Source organism: Macrotis lagotis, chromosome 1 (assembly GCF_037893015.1).
Source record: "Macrotis lagotis isolate mMagLag1 chromosome 1, bilby.v1.9.chrom.fasta, whole genome shotgun sequence".
In the NCBI taxonomy this organism is placed as follows: Eukaryota; Metazoa; Chordata; class Mammalia; order Peramelemorphia; family Peramelidae; genus Macrotis; species Macrotis lagotis.
The window spans coordinates 501,971,346-501,994,408 of NC_133658.1; the positions used below are offsets into that span (position 1 = coordinate 501,971,346).

Genomic DNA, 23,063 nt, shown 5'->3' on the forward strand with positions numbered 1-23,063 from the left:
AGTTTGGAAGAGGAAAAGAATTTTGAGTTCAGTCCTGGACATGTTGAATTTGCTACTTTGATATGTTTAATAGATAGTTAAAGAAAACTGAAGGTCAGCAGAGGAGTAAAGGGCTGGAGAAAGTAGATTTGAAAATCATCAGGCTCAAGATGATAACCGAATCCATGAATGATGATGCGATCACTATTGAAAGAGTATAAATAAGAAGAGAAGCCTTGAGGGACAAGTTGCCCTTTTGCACCTGTTAAATTATTAATTTAACTTCAGTTGTAACTTTTTCATTAATTATCTGATTGGCAACATTAGTCAAATAGGCATATGTGCTTATCAAAAATATTCACCATTATGGAACACTTTCAACACAGTAAAAATGGAATAAAGATTTACTATATATGTCTGCTAGTATTCTTTTTGTATGTTATCTAATTCTACAGACTCTGTAAAGCCTCAGGATATAATACCAAATCTTTTCACTGATGTCTTTGACCACTCAAAAAAACTGAACTAACTTTCCACAAAAGAACCAAATAGATGAAATATGCTTATTGTTCAGTCTAAGATATGGTGGTTGATATTCAGTACTTCTGTTTGAAACAGGTAATACAAGGAGGGTAGTAAGCTAGGTCCGTAGATAAATAGGAGAAAGGGATTTTACTAGATTGTATTTTGGTAATTGTTTGGCATTTTCAAAAATCCCAAACTGCTCCCTGTGCCACCATTATCATACTTCATCATCATCATCATCATTTCAATTTTGACATTTTTCAGTGTGGTTCAGATAAAAAAGATCCTGAGACAAATCAGTATCCCGATATATCATTTATATTTAGCATTTATCCCATATACTGTTGTGCAGATGAATAAAATAACTACTTTTTAAGTTGAAAAAAGTATTAGAGTGAAAATTCATTCTTTGTAGGTTTCAAAAAGCATTTTGGTGCAAGTTGTAATAATAAGTATTACCAGTGATGTTATCATCTCATTTTCACCTTTTTTGATGGTTCAGATAGATTTGAAACTATATCTTGTTACTATTGATACTATTTAGTATTACTGTTGTTCTCCTGACCACATTGACTGCGAATCACAATAACATCATATTTTCTGAAGAATTAAAAAAAATCACAGTTTACTCATATACTGATCAAAAAACTCATGGCAAAAAAGAGTAGACTATGGTATATTATAATGCTTTTTTTCACAAATCTTAAGTAAAATAGATTCCAAAAATATTGGGTCCAAAATGGAGATATGGGCCTGTCAAGTAACAGTAATGAGTACTAAGTTACCAATAATATTAACTCTCTGCTATGTGTTGGGCACGCATAGTAATGTGGTAATGCACTGGGATACATGAATTGTTAAATTTCCTAGTAATCCTCCTGGGAGAATACATATTAGAACTTTATAGGGATAAATAGTGACAGAAAGAATACTTAAATTCTAGTATTTAGAACCAATAGGAATTATGGCATAACAATTTGAATTATTTAGAGTTAACTTGACTGAAGGAAAGGAATCTTTAAGTCAATATTCTTATTTTACACTTGGAGGAAACTAATGACTTTAAAGTTTTGATCATTTGAGAAAAGAGCATTGCTAGGTAGTTGGAAAATACTGCTTTCAAATGCTGGTCTCCTGTTTTTCATTATCTTTTTCTTTTTACATTTACATTAAATTCATTTCTTTTATCCCTTTTGCCCTCTTCTACCTAAGTTATAAAATGTCTTTTTTTATCTTCTACAATCCATGTTTAAAGTCTCTTTGTGGGTATTACTTCTTCAAAGAATTCTGTCATTTTATAAATGATATCAGAGAAAGGATTAGATGATGATGATGATGATGATGGTGATCATGATCATGATGATCATGATCTCTTATCAGAGAAAGGATTAGATTCTGGTTCTGACTCAAAACCTCTCCAGTCACTACATTATACAGTCTTACTCTAGACAATTGTTTATGCAAATAAATTTTTCAAAAAATTTTTGCATGTAAAGACTGTGGACTTAATTACTCATTCTTATAATGAATCTCTGCAACATGGCTGATAAATCATTACCCATACTTAAAAGACCTTTATCGATTGAAAAAGTTTTCATAAAAAAATTTTAGTAGTAATAATGAACAGAACTGATGATATAACATACAGTAGAGTTTCTAACTCGATTATTGCCATTTTATGCAGGTGGATCAGATGAATAAAATAGTGGAAGTTCTGGGAATAGCACCTGCACATATTCTTGACCAAGCACCCAAAGCAAGAAAGTTCTTTGAGAAGTTGCCGGATGGCACTTGGAACTTAAAGAAGACCAAAGATGGAAAAAGGGTAAAAAGATCATGTGATAGGATCACTTTTCACTTGCATGTCTTTCAAAATAATTGTTTACATTCATGTTATCTTTTAGTGTTTCACCATTTATAAGCATTGCTTTGTCTGTTAATACTTCGTTATGCATTTATATTATTAAAAAAATAAAATATTTCTTTCACCAACATTCTATACAGTAAAAATTATTTCATTAATTAGAATTGACTTATGACTAAAATTTTAGTACTTTTTCCTTATCACCATCATATTAAAACTCTTACTGCTATTATCCAAGCCACTGTGCAGCAGAAGGATCACTGTTTCTGAATTTTGTTTTTTTGGTTTTCTGAACAATAGGGAAGTTGTGTTTATACAAATCTAGGAGTGATTTGTGATATTATATTAAAAAATGCTTTTCTCCAGTTTTTTCATTATTGTAGAGATAGCAAAGGCATTCAGTGTTCCATAAATTCTTTGGTTATATTCCACCTTTAAAGACCAGTAGTTGTAAATAAAATAAAAATATTTTTAATTAAGTTTTTAAAGCATTTACTTTTTTCTGTAACTTTTATATATAAACTTTAGTTATTTCCTTGGTAAAGAAGGATTGTATCTTAGTGTAGTCTATTTTACTATAGGGAAATAGTTAATTATTCAGGTCTTTAGAGATATCTTCTAGACTTTTAAAGTAGCCTCTGAACTCATCTTTGTCTCCTAGCTCTTCCTTTTCACAGCTGCCAAAATGTTATTCTTTATGTATTATTCTGCCTAAATCACTTCCCTTTTGTTCCCTTTTCCCTGTAATCCAAAGAACAGACTCCTTGGTCTGATAATTATATCTCTGGCTAGATCTTGACTCTAGCTAACTTTCCCAGCCTTACTTTATACTGTTAAACATGGTTCCTTTTTAAAGCTCGGTCGGTTCAGGTGCATGAAACTTTTCTTAATATTCCATCTAAAAGTGAAATTCTTGTGCTTTAATTTTTCTTTTCACACTTTTAAATATCTTTTCTTTGATTTTTATCATATTTTGTCTTGTACAATACTTCTCTTATTTGTTTAGGTTTTCTTTTCCTTTCCTCCAATAAATTGTAAGTTCTTTGATAATTGGAATTATCAGTTTTCCTCTTTTTATCTTCAATTTTTACCTGTGTCCTTTCACTTAAAATGTATGTTGAGATGAAATGAGATATTCATAATTTTTCTTGATTTATCTGCTTCTTATGTGCATTTTAATGTCACAAAACTGTCACCAATAACCTTTTGGGGAAGATGTAACAAGGAACTTTAAACTTTTAGGGTGGGTTTCTTTTTGCCTCCTAGTTACTTGCTGCCCCTTGCATTCTGGGCAGTGGTGTGTAAGACGCATAATTTTATCAAAGGTTGTGTGGAATAAATATTTGTATCTTTTTAATAGTTTTTTAGCATTTTCAGCTTTGATAACTAAAGTCCATATTATCTTCTCTTCCAGACATAAAAATAACTTTCTTTTGTGGATTTTTGAAAATCTGATTTCTGAGTCAGGTTTTCTCTTTTCTTCAGTTGAGTTTTGTTTTAGTCTTTTCCTCATCCTATCTCCTACTCTTTCACTTTATAAGAAGAGAAAGTCCTATCAGAAATTTAATGTGCATATAAAACTTATATTCTAAGTCAGTGAATTTGCTCTAGAACAAGGTTCCATTAGCCCTTGGCTAGTTTAGTAATTTAGAGAGTCTAGAGTACTGTAACTCTTAAAATGGATCCAAAATGGTTTGGTATTTTTTAAAAGATATACCAAAAATACACAGGGTTCAACTTCAGCAATAAGTGACAAACTATCTGATCACCTTTTACTGTCTTTGTTTGAATATAATTCATTTACTCTTTTAACATTTTTCCTCCATTGTTTTATGTGAGAATGATTGGTTTTCCTACCTCTTGACCTTTAAATAAACTATTCTCTCCAAAGTTAGCAGTGATCTTAGCAGTGATCTTTTTGCTAAATACAGAGATCTTTTCTAGATACATTATATTCTTCTTGACTTCTGCAGCTTTCAACATTTTTTTTTTAAATTCCTGCCTTTTAGACACTCTTTTCTGGATTTTCTTGACTGATCTCTCTCGTTCTTTTCAAACATGTTGGACTGTTCCTTCTCAACTCTCTTCTCATCCACAGTTTATCCCTTTTGCTTGAATTTAATACAGGGTCCTGTCCTAGACTCTCTTTTTACCCTTTTTCTTTGTAATCTCATATGCTCCTGGGTGTTCCTTGATCTCTATGCAGTTTATTCCCAAATCCATTTTAATATAGCCCTCATCTGTCTCCTAAATTCTGGTTTCTCATAACCAACTGAGTGCTGGATTCTCCAATTCGATAGTCTAGAGGTATTTCAAATTTAACATGTTCAAAATGGAATTCATATCCCACCCCCAAACCCACTCTACCCTACCCCCTAATTGACCTCTTTTTGTCAAAGGTACCACTATCTTTTATTTTGCAGGGTCTGATCATCAGAGGCATCCTTAGTTTTTCACTCTCACTCTTCCCCTGTATAAAGCCAGTTGTAGAGTTTCATTGATTCTTCCTTGGCTGTATCTCCCACATTTCCTTTCTCTTCCCTCCTTACCCAACTCCCCTTTAACATCACATTATAATCATTTGAGTTCAAGCTTTGATCATCTCTCATCTCTGGTTTCTTCTGTTTTGTTATTCATACAACAGCTAGATTGTACAAAGGAAAGAACACTAACTCTAACATTACAGAATCTGAGTTGAAATCTTCTTGATACATTTTCTGTGTGACCTTGGATTGATCATTTAACCTTCCTCAGTCTCATTTTTTCATCTGTAAAATAAGGAGGTTGGATTGAAGTACCTCTGTGTTCCCAATTCTATATCTATGATCCCAAGTGTATCTAAGTTACAAGACTCTAATTGTGTCACTCCCTTACTCAGAAAACTTGAGTGGTGTTTTATTGCCACAAGATATATATCTCTGTTGTAAATTTAGTGTTGTACACGATTTGGCTTAATCTTATCTTTATATACTTCCATGTGTTACAAGTTCCAGTTAAATTACTATTCCTTACAGCATTCTGTCTCTCACCTTCCAGATTTTTGACCCTTAGTCTCCTTAAGAACGAGAATTTTTTTGTCTTTTTTTTTTTAATTCCCCCATGCCTAATGACTGGCACATAGTGGAACTTAGTCTAAATGCATTTTGACTGACTGACCTCACATGCTTCTCTGCCCAGAATCTCAAGGTCCACCCTAAATTCATCTCAAGAACAATATTCTTCAAGAGGCCCTTCTATTTTTCTCTGTTCCAATAGCCCTATTCCAGCAAAATTACTATATATATATATATATATCCATATGTACACATTGTTCCCTTTCTCCCTTCTTAACCCCAAGACAATATAAACTTGAGGGCAGGATCTTTTACATTTTTTTAAAAAAAAAAAATATATATATATATATATATATTTTATATATATCCAGTAATTAGCACAATGCTTATTGAAGTAAATTGAATTTCATATGCCTAGAAATGGAACTATTATTCATAGCACTGTCTTTGGAACTTAGGCTGTAAATAATTTCTGTTTAAGGTAATGCCATTAATAAATGTGAGTAAAAAGTATTTAAAATATTTGATTTCCTCATTTGCAAAATTAGTAAGTCACAAGGCTAGTTGACCTTTTTGAGACTAAGGCAATTTCAATGTTAAGCTTACTCTTGTGCTTTGAGTATGATGTCATCAGAAGATGGCAGTGTGCCACAAGCAAAATTCTATTAAATTTTTATTTAGTTATAATACTAATAAAAATACATGTCATAACATATAAAAATAATATATAAAAAGTTTCATCATAAAAATTGATTTTGTATTTGACTATTTTTTTTCAAATTTGAAGAAATCCTTTTTTTTTTTAATCTCCCCCCACCCCCAATAGGAGTACAAACCACCAGGAACCCGCAAACTTCATAATATTCTTGGAGTAGAAACAGGAGGACCTGGGGGACGTCGTGCTGGGGAATCTGGACATACTGTAGCGGACTACTTGAAGTTCAAAGACCTCATCTTAAGGATGCTTGATTATGACCCTAAGACTAGAATTCAACCATATTATGCCCTGCAGCATAGCTTTTTTAAGAAAACAGCAGATGAAGGTACAAATACAAGTAACAGTGTCTCCACAAGTCCTGCTATGGAGCAGTCACAGTCTTCAGGAACCACCTCTAGTACATCTTCAAGCTCAGGTATATTCTTGGTTTAGAGTCTTGAAAGTTTTAGTATCTTTTTAACATTACTACTTACCACATTTTTAAAATGACAAAACTCCATCATATTTTAAAATTTTGGACAAAATTACTCATGTATTTTAGCTAGGCCATCCCAAAGTGAGTCATATAACTTGTTTTCCAATTTAATGTTTAAGTTTTAGAAATATGACTTCTATAGAAGAATTTTATTCTGTTTTGGTTCTTTTAAGGTGGATCTTCAGGGACAAGCAACAGTGGAAGGGCCCGGTCAGATCCAACACATCAGCATCGGCATAGTGGTGGTCACTTTACAGCTGCTGTCCAAGCAATGGACTGTGAGACACACAGTCCTCAGGTATACTTTAAAATTGCTAAAGAATGAAGGGCTTACTTCAGTAGCTCTTCTCATATTGATAATATTAGGTGATTGTGATGGCTTCCAATTTTTTTTAACTGAGTCTTTCTCTTTACTGAAATGTTTGCATATTTAATAGGGACGTTATTTGGCTTCATTACCATATATTTTATGTTCTGGGAGAACGTATGACAAACTAGAGGCAAAATATTTAGGTTCATGCTCTACTATTTCTAGTGTAACCTTGAGAACTTTTCCTTTTATTTGTTTTTTCCATTTAAAAATTGAAAGTTAGATTAAATGATCTTTAGTATTTCTTTTAGCTCTTAACACCTCAGTGAGATTTATAGTGAATTTCTGGTTTATTTGGCAAATGAAGTATATCTTTAGTAATTATAATTAAATACATAAATTTAATTATCACCAATAATTAGTATTTCACAGTTTAAATCTGCCTAAACAATTAAAAAAGCAATTAGTCCCCTATTTTCATGTATGACTATTGTAATTTAGTCAAAAAGGCAGTGCCTTTATTGAAGTAGAAGATTACTTGGATCATGTTGGTGTGAATTTTTTATATTTATATATGTTATATATTTTTCTATTTATAGACTTCAAATTTGTTTGATAAAACTGCTAAATTCCTTCAGTCCCCCCCCCAATTTTCTTAAATATCAGTATTGTTTTGAATTTGAGATAAAAATATGGACCTCTGTATTAATTTTCATAGGTGCGCCAGCAATTTCCAGCTCCTCTTGGTTGGTCAGGCACTGAAGCACCTACACAAGTCACTGTTGAAACTCATCCAGTTCAAGAAACAGCGTTCCATGTAGCCCCCCAACAGAATGCATTACATCATCATCATGGAAACAGCTCCCATCATCACCACCACCACCACCATCACCACCATCACCATGGACAACAAGCCTTGGGTAACCGGACCAGGCCAAGGGTCTACAATTCTCCAACAAACAGCTCCTCTACCCAAGATTCTATGGAAGTTGGCCATAGTCACCACTCCATGACATCCCTGTCTTCCTCAACTACTTCTTCCTCTACATCTTCCTCCTCTACTGGTAACCAAGGTAATCAAGCCTACCAGAATCGCCCAGTGGTTGCTAATACCTTGGACTTTGGACAGAATGGAGCCATGGATGTTAATTTAACAGTCTACTCCAATCCCCGCCAGGAGACTGGCATAACTGGACATCCAGCATACCAATTTTCTGCCAATACAGGTCCTACACATTACATGACTGAAGGACATCTGGCTATGAGGCAAGGAATTGATAGAGAAGAATCTCCTATGACAGGAGTTTGTGTTCAACAAAGTCCTGTGGCTAGCTCGTGACTAAATTGAAACTTGTTTGTTTCTTGTGTGTTTTTATAGAAGTGGTGTTTTTTTTCCAAAAACAAGTGCAAAGCTGCTTGAATCAGAAGGAGTTTAACACACTGAACCGCTACAAGAGGGCAAAGCTGACTATTTTTTTAAACTTGAAAAGATTGCAAAGGGACAGTGAAGTGTTTTTTTTTTTTTAAGAGCCATGTTTAAACCCACCTTAATGGATATCTCAGAGGTGTTACCTCATCTTTTGCCTCCCCCATTTTATCTTGCCACATCTCAATCATAGTGTTTTTGTCTTTCTATTCTACAAAAGTTAATGTTCAGATGTTGGTCTTAGTCATTTGCCAACTAATTTTAAAATAAAAAGTCACTGCATATAATTTACAAAAAGGGCCCCATGAGGGTTTTTTTGGGTGGGGGGTGGGGTTATTTGGGTTTTTTAAACCTCCAAACACACATGGGCACAGATATGCAGTACTGTAAGGAAGAGGGACCTTCAGATTACACAAAAATATATTCAGCTGTACAAAGGGACAGTTGTATTGGAGTTTTTTAGGCACATTAAGCATGCTAAGTGGCGGTGATCAGAATTCTCCTTTTCTGAACCTACTGAGGATCAAAGCAGCAATTATATTGGGATTCTGTGTCTCATTTTACAGACCAGAGTCAGATAGTATTTGGAACATGGCTGGCCTCATAACTAAGGTGCACTGAGAAGCAATCAACGGGTCAGTTTTGGCCAGTCCTGGGGAGGTCTAATTGGTGGTCTTTGGGATAACCTTTGGCCTTATGGATTTGGACTCTAAGTTAAAAGAGCCTACCATTTCAAATGCAATCACTATTGGACATGCTTTTGCAGACAGTCCTTAATGCTGAAAACACAGAGAATGGGTAATTCAAGAGGCCTTTCTTTTAAAATAGACTTTTGTGACCCACTAATTGTAAGGTATTGCAAGGTCACTTTTGCGTGTGTCATAAAGTTGACTTCCTTATTGGTTGAAGGTCACAGAAGTAGTGGTTTGCGTTTGATGGAAATAGCTACAGCTGTGTCCCTTCCTGCTTTTTACTTTTGCTTTTGCTTTTTCTCGGCACGTGGTATCTCCACCATTACTTCTGCACAAAGATGTCTTCTGTTCATCCTGAACATTTTAAAAAAATGCAGAATTTTATGTGACTGCTTTTTTTGCCTCACAATTATGCTGTGAATTTTACAAAAATTTATTTTCTTTTTTGATAATTTATTGTACCAAAGCTGTTTTTATAGCACATAGATGTCTGTAACCAATAATGTAGCAGTTCTGCACTTTGACACAAGGTGTAACTAGACCATTTTTAAATGTCAGTTGAAAATTATGGCTGTACTATTGCTTAAACAAAACTGGAACTGTTGTTGAATTCATAGCCAATACATTTATAACGATCTGTGTACTGAACATAATAGATTGACATCTAATTCAAGACTATAACATCTGTTAACATTATAAATGTCTTCAGGCTTCTGAAGGGAAAAGGGACACAAGATCTAGAAGCTATGAAACCAGCAGTAGTTTCTTGTATTCCTGATTAACATTCTTGTAAACTTGAAAGTAAGACCTTGATTGCACCAACAGGTCCCAAAGTGTTACCATGAGTGAAGCAAAAAGCTCATGTATGTCCTGAAGTTAACAGGCTGTATTTAACAGGTGCCTAGTTTGAGGTTATGCTGCCTTAATGTAACACAGTCTGGCAGTTGCTAAATTTGTGTTCCCACTTAAAATTGACCAATGTTTCTGAGTGGTCGAGTTGGGAGAATGAAGATAGATTATTTATTTGTTGAGGATTAAAAAAAAAAGCCTAGAAAAGAAGCAGTAATCTACCTCTGCCAATAAACCCTGTTAAAAATAACTTAGCAGAACAGCATATACTTTTTATCAGTCGTTTCCATGTGGCTGACATGGTCAATTTTTTTTTCTGAACAAAACAGGTTTTTATATACAAGACCTTGAAAAGAGAGGCCCAATATGTGTAAATGTGAATGGATACTTGGAAATATCAGTTTTATAAAACTTTTTTTTTAATCGAAGGATCCTTATTTATTTTGTATTAAAATAACAAGCCTGTGGGTGACAATTTTTGAACTCAACAGTTCAGAGAAGTTTACAATGAATGAAAGGTTGTCATCTTGAGTATAGCAATATTTAAAAAAGAATCCAATAGTTACTGCTGTCTCGGTATATAAAGTTAAGATATTTTATGGGTCAGGTCATTTTTTTTTTCTGTGCTGGTTGCCACATCTTAGGAAGCACCAAAAATTTAAAGCAGTTTTGAAACCAATATTTACATAAAAAAACCATAAAATCCAATGCTTCTGCATACTGTGTTATGTTACAGTCCAGTTTTGTGTGCTTTACTACACAGTTTGGTTACAGGACTAATGTGCATTGTAAACATAAACAGCATGGAAAAGGTTAAATACCTGTGTTCAGATTGTAAGATCTAGTCCAGACTTGCTGTGTATATTGTAACGTTAAATGAAAAAAGAAACGCCCTTTGTATTATAGTCATGCAGTCTTATGTATGATAAACAGTTGAATAATTTGTCCTCAGACTCTTTACTATACTTTTTTTTAATTTAAAAAATGTAAATATAGTAAAAATCTTCCTATGCAATTACCCTGGTCCAGGTAATGGTCTGGTAGGTATACTGGGTATAACTTTAGTCAAATATGTAAAAATATTAGTTACATTGACATAGGTTTCAAAAAATTCTGAAAGTAAAAGTTGGAGGTTTAACAGATCATTTTGAGTTCTTTTTTTTAAACTTAATACATCAGTCTTCTGTTCTTAATTTAATTTCTAAGTTTTTGTACAGGTGTGAAGATTAGATGATTATTTGGGTACTTTGAACTATTTTGAAGAAAGTATTATTTAAACATTCTGGTTACTTTCCCAAATAGTAGACTGAAATTTTGGGCGGTTTCTTTTGTGTTTCAAAGTTATCCAAGCACATTACTTTTAAGGTAACCAGAAAATGTTTCCTTTTAACTATTCATTTTTCATTTTTTAGACATTAGCTTAGTAATATTTTTGATCATGTGGAAAGAGAATAAATAGTTGATGATTTTTTTTCTGATAAAGACAAATTGATAAGGTAATATTAATCTTATGTAAGACATGTAGGTAATTCCCTGAAATATTTGTTTGTAATGAAAGATTTTTATGTAGGCAGTAGCATTTTTTTTTTTAAAAACTGAATACTAAAACTCTGGATTGAAGTTTATGTTTACTTAATGAACATTGGAAAATGTTCTTAAATTTACTGAACTGTAAAAGTTCTCTGACCTACAAAATTAATATTGGGTTTATCCATGCCATTGTATCTTTTCTTTCCCTCATCCTTATGTCACTAAGGGGAAAACAAATAATTTTTATCTTGGATGTAATCAACTTTAGGCGTGGGGGTTGTTGGAAGAGTTTTAAAATTTTTGTTGTTTTTGAGTAAACAGCTCTTTAGAACATCAAAAAAAATAAGAAAAAGTTCTCAAGTGTAGATGCTAAATTTCTTCTATTTCCTTTCCTTTTAACTGACCTCTACTTAAAAAATTTTTAAGATCCTCAGACCGTGGAATTAAAAGCATTTCATCACTGCTAGTTTTATTGGTGGAAACTATAAATTGCAGACTGACTCTTTACTAGGACACCATTCACACTTATTTCAAAGAAATTATCTTTTACTGAGATAAGACTGCACACACAGATTATGGGCATATTAAAACTTTTAACTAAAAATTTTTTCGGAACTCCCTTAGGATATGAGATTCTGTTTCCTTTTAGCTTTAACAATGGGATTGATACTTTACATTTATTGAAATGAAAAAATCTTATAAAAATATTTTCCAATAAAATTGCCCTTTCTACTATTTAAGTTATATATGTAATGTAGTATTGCTGTATATTTGTGTATTATAGGTATACATATATATATATACAATATGACATAAAATCTTTAGATCAAACCTATGATATTATTAGCATAGGGAATCTCTTGGTGAGTAAATTCCTTTTCCCAATAAAATCAACATCTACTTTTCAGGCATTTTTTTAAAGAGTAGATCACACAATCCCAGGATTCTCTGAGTTTGAAGCCAGTTTTCATAGGAATCAAAATGGTAATATAAGTAAGTCTAAGTAAAATAGAAATGCAACCACAGATATTATATTCTATGTTGCATTCTTTCAATGATAGAGCAGTTCAATTTATAGGTCCACTAAAAGGTGTCTTATGACTGAAAATAAGCCCCTTTATTTTATTTGAGGCCTGGTTTTTATTTAAAGTATTAATGTAATTGTTTTCTCAGAGTAATCCTTAAGGTAAGTATGTCTTCTACTGTCTCTATTGTCAGTATCTAGTAATTTCTCTCATATCCAGTATGATGACATTTTATTGAGCTTTTCCTTATCATTAGCATATTTATGCTAATCGGTAATTTTCTTGGTCCATTTTTGTCTTTGAAATTGATTGTTATGAAATAATTCTTTAAAGATCTTATCAAAATATCTTCTTTATCCCAAAGCATTGTATTTTCTCCCATTTTTATATTTGGGGGAAATATTTTCACACCAGAACAAATGGGTTATGCTGAAAACTCAATTTTTTCTTCACAGAAGCTTTGAAAAAACTTAAGAGGAGCTTCTGTATCATGTAAAATGACTCCTTTATTTCTATTAGTTTTCAATTGCTGGTATAGATCTAGAGGAACTTCTGTGCCACAAACCATCAGGATGGAAATTTTATGGCAAAAACAACACATTACATAATATTGTTAGAAAATACTGAGATAGGATGGGAGGAGCAATATCTACAAATATAAATAGAATTCATTCTTAACATGTGAAGATTATGCCAAAGTTTACAACTGTCTGATATGCCTGTCATTGATAGGATTTTTCAGACTGACACAAGTTAAAAAAAAAATCAAATATATTCATATTTTGCACGTGTCCAAAACACTGCAGGACTATTTGGCTATTTTCAGTTCAGTTTTTATTATTGCTGGCTACCCTTGGGTTATTTGATTTTCCTTTCATTTATTCTCGATCACTTTATAATCCAAGGTTCTCTCACCAGAAATGTTCTGCAGAGGTGGGAGATAAAACAGCCAAAGAAATTTAAAAAAATGATATATAGTGAGAATCACCAAAGTCTTGCCCAGTAATGAAAAGTGGAAAGCCTAATAAACATCTTATATTGATGATTCCCTGGCTTAAAGGTAAGTATACTGAGTTTAAGTGGGATATGCATCTTCCAAATAAAAACTGAAGCATAAGAAACATTATATTTTTTGGTTATGCAAAGGGGACCTCATTGTAGAATGCAATTGAGAAAGTTATAACTCACTAAAGGAGGAAAGGGGGGGAAATACTTTAAGTCTAATAAACTGAATCTTAGGTGACTTAAAAATATATTTTTGACTTGGGAATATATTTTAAAAGCTTTGTGTTTACCTGTAATTGGAAAGAAATGTTAATATGTTAAAAGGCATGCACAGATTTTGTTATATTGGAATAATATCCTAATTCTTTGAAATAGTCTGGAACTGATATTGGGAATGATTTGTTGAAACAAAGGATAGATAACATTCTACTACTTTTTGACTTGAACCAGAAATACTTTTTAAAACTATTTTGGATATTTTGACAAATATGGTGCCTAAAAGGGAACAGGGTGATGATTGAGAATTTCCTAAGTGCTTTAAATTTTTTCGTATGTTAGTGTTTTACAAACCTTGTTTTCTTGATTGACTTTTATTATTGTCCCCATCAAATAGCTATCAGAAAGGATTGCTTTGATAAGCCATTAAATGGTCTTGAGTTAGTTTTAGATTATGACATGTTATTTTGTTTATTTATTACTCTGTTGCATGACGTAAATACTTGATATTTGTTATACTGAATTCATTCTAATGGGGTGTGACATCATCCAAGTGTTGACATCATCCAAGTATTCTGGACATTCTTTGAGGTCTTAGAATACTTAGAGAATATAGCTAAAGATATCATTGTGTTCATCATATGACAATTGGTAGTGTATAAAATATTAGCTGGCATATTATTATCAGACAGTTGATTTTTATCCCCATCACTACCAATGGGGTTGGTGATGGGAAGGAAGGAGGCATTTAATGTTAGAAGAAAAAAAGTTTGAAGGTATATCTTAAAATGTAAATGCTCATGAAGGTATAAATGTAGACAAAAAGTTTGTAAGCTAGAGGAGTCAAGTTCTTTTAGAATCTTAAAATATTGAAAGAAAGATTTTGGAAAGAGGTAGATTTGGGGACTAAGTGCCTCTACAAAATCATGTAAATATTATCTTGAAGGTGCTCCACATTTAGCCCTGTCAGTTTTATTCATCTGTATGATTCTCATACACATATAATGTGGAGGCTTGGTTTGGGATTTCTTTCTAAGGTATTAGGCAATGGGGTAGAAGCTATTCACCAGCTCTGAACTAGAATGTGATCAATGAAGCTGTAGACTTATAAAGGTTGGGGCAGATATAAGTAGTTCTTGAGAGCCAAAGAGATGATGTTATTGAAATTGAAGTCAAGTTATTGGTAAACCTCTTTATCTGAGTATGTGTTGATCTTCACCTATCATTTATCACTTCTCATCCATAAAGTATATAATGCTTCAGTTGGAGAAAACAGTCTTGCTAAATGGATATGAAAATGCAATTATTCTATTCTGCCTTACTTCATTACTCCAATTTTTGACTTAACAATTTATTTTGACCAGCAGAGTAAAAATAGGTACAGTGACATTCAAAATAACTTAAAACATATAGAGCACCATTTCCAATGAAAGGCAAGGTTTAACACAGGTAACTAATTAATTATGAACTTGGTTTTAACCATTTTCTTCCTTGTCAACATTTCCACCTTCACTGACTTTTGAAATTGTTTTCTTTGATTCTACTCTGTTTCACTCATTATTCTTCCAAAGTTTAATGACTGGGATATGGAGTACAGCTAGCAAATGGATGGTAAATATTTCTTTGGAGCCTTGACTATCTAAATAAAGATTTTAATTGAAAAGCAAAGAGGAAAGTAGAAAAGTGCTTATAGGTAATTGTATTTACAATACAAGATTAAATGTATTAGAGAGGCTCAGAAATTCAGAGAGATTAACTTTCAGGATAGAACTAGCTGTAAACTCCCTAGCTTCATATATCTTTATGTACATATGCACCAAGTATGTATGGGTAAGAGGGCAGATGAATTAGATTGGTTTTGAGAGGGCATATTTGAAAGCAAAGGTATCTCTCTCTTAACTTGATGGAATAGAATCAATGTCTAGATACGGTTCCAGAAGGGTATACTATATTTAGAAAGGAGAATGATTAGTAAAAGGGTAGAGGCGGGGAAAAGTTGCATAGTATATTAAGATATGTGTGAAAAAAATCTAAATTGGACACACTGTATCTCCTTTCATTCTTTATTTTTCAGAGACTGTCGAGTTCCAGGATTCAGCCATCCAATAATGACATTAAATAATACTAAAAAATGAACCTTAGTTTCTAGGAGAAGTCAGGAATTTCCCAAAAGTAATCTGAAAAATGCCCCTGCTATTTAATTTTAGGTCTTGATGACCATTTGCAATCTGTCCAAGGTAATATAATGAAGAGTGAGTTCTGCAGGTTCTTAATTTACTTAATTTATAATTTACTGGAAAATAGGCATTCCTTCTCCACTTAGTTGTTCATATATACATTCAAACTCCTAAATGGTTAACAGTTCTTTTTAAGGAGATTTTACAGTGCTCCAGAGCATGATGCAGCCAGCAGTGTTATCCATTATACTCTGTGTATACCTCCCTCAAGACAATGCCAAAATACCTTTATTGGGTATACATCTGTTTTAAGCCATTCCTGATATTTATGATCAGAGTAGTCAAATCAAATATATATATATATATATATATCTGTTATATCTATCAAAAATCTTAAATAATTTTTTATCAACAAGCTAACAACATGTGTTCTAAACATATAACTATAAAGAATGAATTCCCTTCTCATGGAGACAATAATTGTTGGAAGACAGCCATGATAATGTTATTTTGCTGTATAAATTAGTTACAGTGGAGAGAATTCTAGACTTGAAGTCAGGAAAACATCTTCCTAAATTTTAATCTGGCCTCAGTCACTTAGGAGTTGTGTGACCCGGGGCAAGTTACATAATTTAATCCTGTTTACCTCAGTTCCTCATCTATAAAATGAGTCTTAGAAGGAAATGGCAAACCACTCCACTACCTTTGCCAAGAAAACCCTAAATGGGGTAAACAGAGTTGGACAAAACTGAAAAACAAATGAACAAACAATGGAATCTTGTATTCTTTGCCTTTTAGTCAGATGTGTAATGTTAAATGTAGCCTTTTGTATAATGTTACTTGATAATTGCTTGTTCCATACAGTACCTGTTCAGAATCCTCAAAGTATCTGAGGGTTATTAAGATTAGAAAGTCAGTTGGTAGGCTTGTAGTTGTTTTCTTAATTACTTTTTCCAATATTTGCAAGATTTGAGGGTTTTTCCTTTCCCGCCATGCCTTTGGCATTTTTAACTGTCTTTAGATACCTTGTAAAACTGTCCCTCAATGCACTAGTACTTGTGTTCTCTCCAATACTGATTTCTTTCTATACTTTGTCTAATCCAACTCTTTTCCCTTCATCTTTGATTTAGTTTCATTCTTGGTTTTTGTATAAATACATTCAGGACTGTCATGTTGTAGTCCCAAGTACAGTAGTTGCTTTGTTTTTTATAATAGTTTGATTTAAAAACACTTCTTCAGGGACATCTAGGTAGTGCAGTGGCTAGAGCACCGGCCCTGGAGTCAGGAGGACCTGGTTCAAATCCAACCTCAGACACTTAATAATTACCTAGCTTGTGATCTTGGGCAAGTCACTTAATCCTTTTGCCTTAAATAAAAAAAAAATTTTAATTTCTTCATCTATTCCATCTTTTGTTATCTCCCCTTTTCATTACTAAATGACTTAGCTTAATTTAACTTCCAACTATACAAAAAAATTGAACAATGACTTTCATATCAATAATGAGCCATTTTCTCTCTCTCTCTCTCTCTCTCTCTATATATATATATATATATATATATATATATATATTAGACATACCTGTTTAACTTTTTCTCATACCTTTTGGTGCTTGCCTTAACTAACACCTTAGATTCATTTCTTGAAGTTTTAATGATGCTTGAAAATGAGGCTTCCATGGAACCTTCAAAAACTTTGATCTTCTTGATTTCTTATTCCTGATTGATACTTTCCCATATTTTCCTCATTGATCTCATCCATTCCCACCTTTGAATTGAAGTCATTCATTATCAGAGTAGGTGTTGATTTGATTTGTAAATTTATAAAAAAAAATTTACTTCTTCATCCTTTGCACAATTATTGGTGCAAACAAATGTTGGTTGTTGGTGAAGATGGGAGTGATAATTCTTTTTGCAAAAAGCACTACAATATGTGATAACCAAATATAAGAAATGTTTCTTACTTATACCTTTATTTGCCTAAACACTGACATTACCTTCAGCTGATTCTCAAATGATATGGACTAATTAATGATCTTTCACTATTTTAATTGCTATTCTCTGGATGCTCTTAATTTATCATTGTCCTTTCAACTTTGTCATCCTTGACTTTTCATTCTATATATCCAGCCATTTGTTAGACCTTGTCTTAACTACCTTCACAAGATATTTATATGTTCCCTTCTCTCCAAATATACAACCATATTATAGATCTTCATCACTTGCCAGGGTTGCTTTACTAAGCCTCCTAATTGATTTTCCTGACTTTAGTCTCTCCACTCAGCTACCAAAGTTATTTTTTTAAAAGGGCAGGTCTCATCTTTTTTACACCTCAATAAATCCCAATAGTGCCTTATAATCATTTTTTTTTTGGAAGGCAAACAGGGTTAAGTGGCTTGCCCAAGGCCACACAGCTAGGTAATTATTAAGTGTCTGAGAACAGATTTGAATCCAGGTACTCCTGACTCCAGGGCCGGTGCTTTATCCACTACGCTACCTAGCCGCCTCCCTTATAATCATTTATAACCAAATGTCAAGTTTTCTATTTGGCATTTAAAGACTTTCACCAACAGGCCCTTTTTTTTCTTCCAGTTTTACATTTTCCTCCCCACACTCTGTAATCCACCCATACTAGTCTCCTTTGCTGTTCACAACAGCACTTTCATCTTTTCACTCTGTACCTTTTCAGTGGCTGTCATCTCCACCCAACTCCCATCCCAGCCACTAAATGCCTAGCATTTATTTTCTCTCTCCTCATCCTTGTCTTTCTATCCACTTCCCTGCCTTCCTTCAAACCTCCATTAAAATATTTTTTGCAGGAGATTTTCCTCATTTTCCCCTTATTCCCAAAGCATTTATTTGCCTCATCAAAATTCTATCTTAAGGTAGTTTCATTCTTTGCATAGAGCATAGGCCAGTGTGGATACCTGATAAATGCTTGTTGATCAGAATTATTCAAGGTTCTACTGTTGGGTGTGTTCTCTATGAAATTATATTCCATTTACTATCAATATATTTTATATAGATATAGTCCTTTAAATAGTCTCTCCCCATTAGAATATGAGGTTTTAGGCTCTCACAAAAGGCAATATAGATTTAGATATATTCAAAAAAACTACTAGTCTAGTAGAGAATGTATAAAAGTTTTGAAAAGTTAGGAAGATGTAACTCAACCATTATTAGAAAAATAAGGTGGATTCAGGTTGTTCAGAGAGAGCCAAGATCTTTTGGCTTTGAAGTATACAGAAAAAGGAAAACTAATAGTCCCACTCTGATCAGAACACATCTGCTTGGTGCTTCACTTTGAGAAGGATATTAATATATAATAGATTGTCTGGAGAGCAGGGTGACAGGTTAAAGGGTCTTGGGATTATATAAGAATCAGTTGAAGGAAATGGGATATTTGGGAGGGAAAAATTGTGGGAGGGGTATAACAGCTGACTTAAATGATCTGAAGAGCTGTCAACATGGAAGAAGGGTTTGATTTGTTACGCTTTGGTCCAAGTGGAAGTATTCGGAGAAAAACGAATGTTGTAAAGAGATCAATGTAGAACAGATATAAAGGAAAATCAAATAACAATCAGAACTACCCAAAAATGAAATGGGTTACCATGGAAGATAGTGTCCCCTCCCTAAGTGACTGAATAACAGTAGATTAATTACTTGTTGGATCTTGTTGTAGAGGGAGTTCTTATCCCCTTACAGTAAAGACTAAAGATAGCCCCTGAAGTTTAAGATTCTAAAATGTTTTATAGTCATTACCATTTTAACCAGATCTCTCAGATATTAAACACTCAAATCTTATCTCCATTTTCCTTCAACTTCCAACTATTCACTATGATGATGAATCTATATCTCACTTCCTTCACTTTTGCTTTTTACTAATACCTAAAGCTAACCCCAGACTCTGAGGACTCTGTACTCAATACAAGTGAATCAATGCCTTTATATGCATGGCAGTATCCTAGTTGTTGGCCAAGTTACAGTTTCTCTCTGCTTTCATGGGCTTATCAGCTAAGAGGATACTACTGTACTTGATATATTTAAAGGTGTTGCACCAGCCATTACCATTCAGAACACATATCAACCACTCTATGAATTTACTGAACTAACTTATCAAATGCAAAATGATTTAGAATTTTAATTGGCTCAATTTTAAATTACAGTAAACATTTCCAATCACTTATCCACATCTATGTGAATATAAAAATTTCTGGAATCAAGCTTAGAAATCATGAAAAAACAAAAGCCAATTTCTTGAGAAATAAACAAGCATTTGTCCAAAGGAAATTTACAATTTTGCAGATGTCTTATGTCAATGAGATCTAAAACTTTTTAAAATACTAAATCCAAGGCTTTGCTTTTGTCTCATGCTATATAAGTTCATTGCTAGAAATGTGAGAACTTTATATTGTCTCAGCTTGAGAGAAAACCAACAATTCTTTATATCTGTTCTAAGGGAATAAAAATTAAGTGGCATTTAAAAAAAACTTATACTTCTAAGAGCATTTTATATCCTCGGACCTATGCTGTGTACACAATCTCCAAATGATCTCCAACTTCCTTTAATTTTCCCTTTTATTTCCAATGCTGATCAAAGTCTTGTAAATCAGTCAATAAATGTTAAGCACCTACTGTATGTCAAACACTGCCAGGAACAAGACATACACTACCCTGAGGAGCAGAGATTCCCTATTGAGGAAGACAAGACCTAAGAGGGCAAGCACTAAGAGTTGGAGAAGCTTTCTCTTGATTCTAGAAGATAGGATTTTATTTGATGCTTGAAACCAGGGAAACTTGAAAGAAAAGATTAGAGAGAGCATTTCAGGCAGGGAGGATAGCCAGAGAAAATGCTTGAAGCCAAGAGGTGGGAGTGTCTTACTCATAAGTAGCAAGGAGGCCAGAGCACAAGGTGAGAAGACATGAGTGCTGGGTTGGTAGTGGTATGCTTTCCAAGAGGACAAAATGATATCATGTTGGGATCAAGATCTAATATATCCAACTGGCTGGTCAGATCAAATATGAGCTCAGAAGACTACTTCAGATCTGGCATAAATAGATCACATGAATATCTGAAGTGGTGATATCATTAAATTTGCACATCTCATTTCTTTTGAGCTATTGAAATTTCGCTTTGTTAAAAAAAAACCCACCTTTTTTGATGGGGGCATAGCATGCTAGGGCAACTCTTTAGTGTCTCCCATGTATTGCAGTTGACCCTAGAGACTTTGAGAGTGTTCCTGTATTGCTTCTGATCTCTATATGTGAGTACATGCCTTGTGTATGTTCTCTGTAAAACAGAGGCAAACATACATTTGACATTCAAACAATGTGGGCCAGCCCATTAGAGCTAGACAGTTCAAATGGAACTAATTAGTTTTCCTGCCATGGGGCTGGTCTTCACAGGCATACACAATGGGGTCAGCTCAATGGGTCTGAAGTAGACCTTCAGTTGGGTGGGCAGTCTAATACTTTTTCTCTCCCATACTTTCCTTCAGAGCCTCCCAAACACTGAACTAACGGGCAATGTATGCATCAATCTTTGTGTACATGCCTGAAAATAATACTGCCGAGGTAAGTGAACTGATCTGCAGTATTCAGTATTTCTCCATTTGTGATAACTGATGGTTCTATGTGTGGATGAGGTCATACTGTCTCGTGGAGAACCTGTTTTCTTGGTGTTAATTGTCAGAACAAAATTAGCACAAGTAACAGAATGATCTATACTTTGTTGCAGCTCAGCCTCAGAAGGTGCATTGAAATACAATCATCTGTAAATAGAAAGGCATGCATTGTCCTTCCTTTGTACTCTTGGCTTGTAGCCAAATAAGATTGGAAAGATATGATGGGACTAGATTATGAAGGGCTCCAAACAGAGGATTTTGGTTTTGATCCTAGAGGTGATACGGAGTTAAGAGAGAGAGCAATGAAAGGGCATGACATGATCAGACTTGGATTTAGGGAAATAACTGGCTGGATGGTAAGATGATAGTGGGGAAAGACTTGATGCAGCAAATCCACCAGGATGCTATTACAACAGTACAAGCATGAGGTAACAAAGGCCAGTACCAGGTTAGAAAGTGTCAGGAGTTTAGGCAGATGTGGGTAAAAAGATAGTGAAGAGTCTAAGATGAAACTTAGCTTGAACCTGAAAGACTGAGAGGATGTTGGTATCTGTGGAAGTAATAGGGAAGGGAAGAGGGTTTTGGGGGGGAGAGAGAAAGAGTTCTGTTTTAGACATGTTGAATTTAAAATATCTACTGGAGTTCTGTTTGAAAGGCAGTTGAAGAGGCAAGTCTGGAATTCTGCAAAGAATGGAGGGCAAGATATGTAAATTTGGGAGTTAAGAGCAATGAAATAATTAAAGCTATGGAGTTAATGAGATTAACAAATGAAGTAGGATGGAGGGAAGAAGAGGGCCCAGGACAGAGTCCTATGAGACACCTACAGTTAATGGGTATGACCTGAAAGAGAGCAAAGGAGACTGAACAGTAAAGGGCTAATAGAGAAGAGATAGAAAAACCTGGAGAGAAGATTTATCAAGGAGAGTCATAATGGTCTCAAAGATTGCAAAGAAAAATGAGAACTGAAAAAAGGCTGTTGAATTTGGCAATGAAAAGATCATTGGAGAAAGCGGTTTCCCTGGAATGATGAGGTCTAAAACTGGATGTAAAAAAGAGTGAAAGTAGAGGTATGTATCAGAAAAAATATAGGACAATTGATAGAATGGAATGATCAAGTGAGAGATTTTTGATGATGGTGGAGACATGGGCATGTTTGTGGTAGGGAAGAAGTCAATTGAAGATAATAGTGGAGTAGGGAAATTGAAGGGAGTAATCTGCTGGAATGAGATAGAGCACTGGCCTTGGAGTCAGGAGGATGGGAGTTTGAATCTGGCCTCAGACACTTAATATTAAATTACTTAGCTATGTAACCCCGGGCAAGTCACTTAACCTTGATTACCTCACATCCAGGGCCATCTCTGGTCATCCTGATTCATTTCTGGCCACTGGACCCAGATGGCTCTGGAGGAGAAAGTGAGGCGGGTGACTTAGCACAGGGCCTCCTCACTCACATTCAATTCATATGCTTGTCATGGCATCACCTCCCTGAAGTCATGATCTTTGAAAATGAAGACAAAAAAAAATTTGTTCAGGGTAAGGAATTGAGGTGCCTTAATGACACCTCTTCCTATGTGATAGGAGGGGAGGAGACAGTGGCT

At 34.0% G+C, this 23,063-nt stretch overlaps 1 protein-coding gene and 1 long non-coding RNA gene across 23 annotated transcripts in view; one reads left to right on the plus strand and one right to left on the minus strand.

Annotated features, from left to right (window-relative positions):
• The window catches only part of DYRK1A (dual specificity tyrosine phosphorylation regulated kinase 1A), a 207,023-nt gene extending 196,181 nt beyond the window's left edge, over positions 1–10,842 (plus strand). For all 22 annotated transcript variants that reach the window (XM_074213988.1, XM_074213990.1, XM_074214000.1 and 19 more), the window contains 4 exons: positions 2,189–2,329; positions 6,248–6,554; positions 6,788–6,912; positions 7,643–10,842. In XM_074213988.1, coding sequence (XP_074070089.1) covers positions 2,189–2,329; positions 6,248–6,554; positions 6,788–6,912; positions 7,643–8,263 — 1,194 coding nt within the window. In that variant the 3' untranslated portion in view covers positions 8,264–10,842. The remainder of the gene's footprint in view (positions 1–2,188; positions 2,330–6,247; positions 6,555–6,787; positions 6,913–7,642) is intronic.
• LOC141506856 (uncharacterized) overlaps positions 1–23,063 on the minus strand; it is a 73,818-nt gene that overhangs the window by 21,926 nt on the left and 28,829 nt on the right. The gene's annotated exons all lie outside the window — the stretch shown is intronic.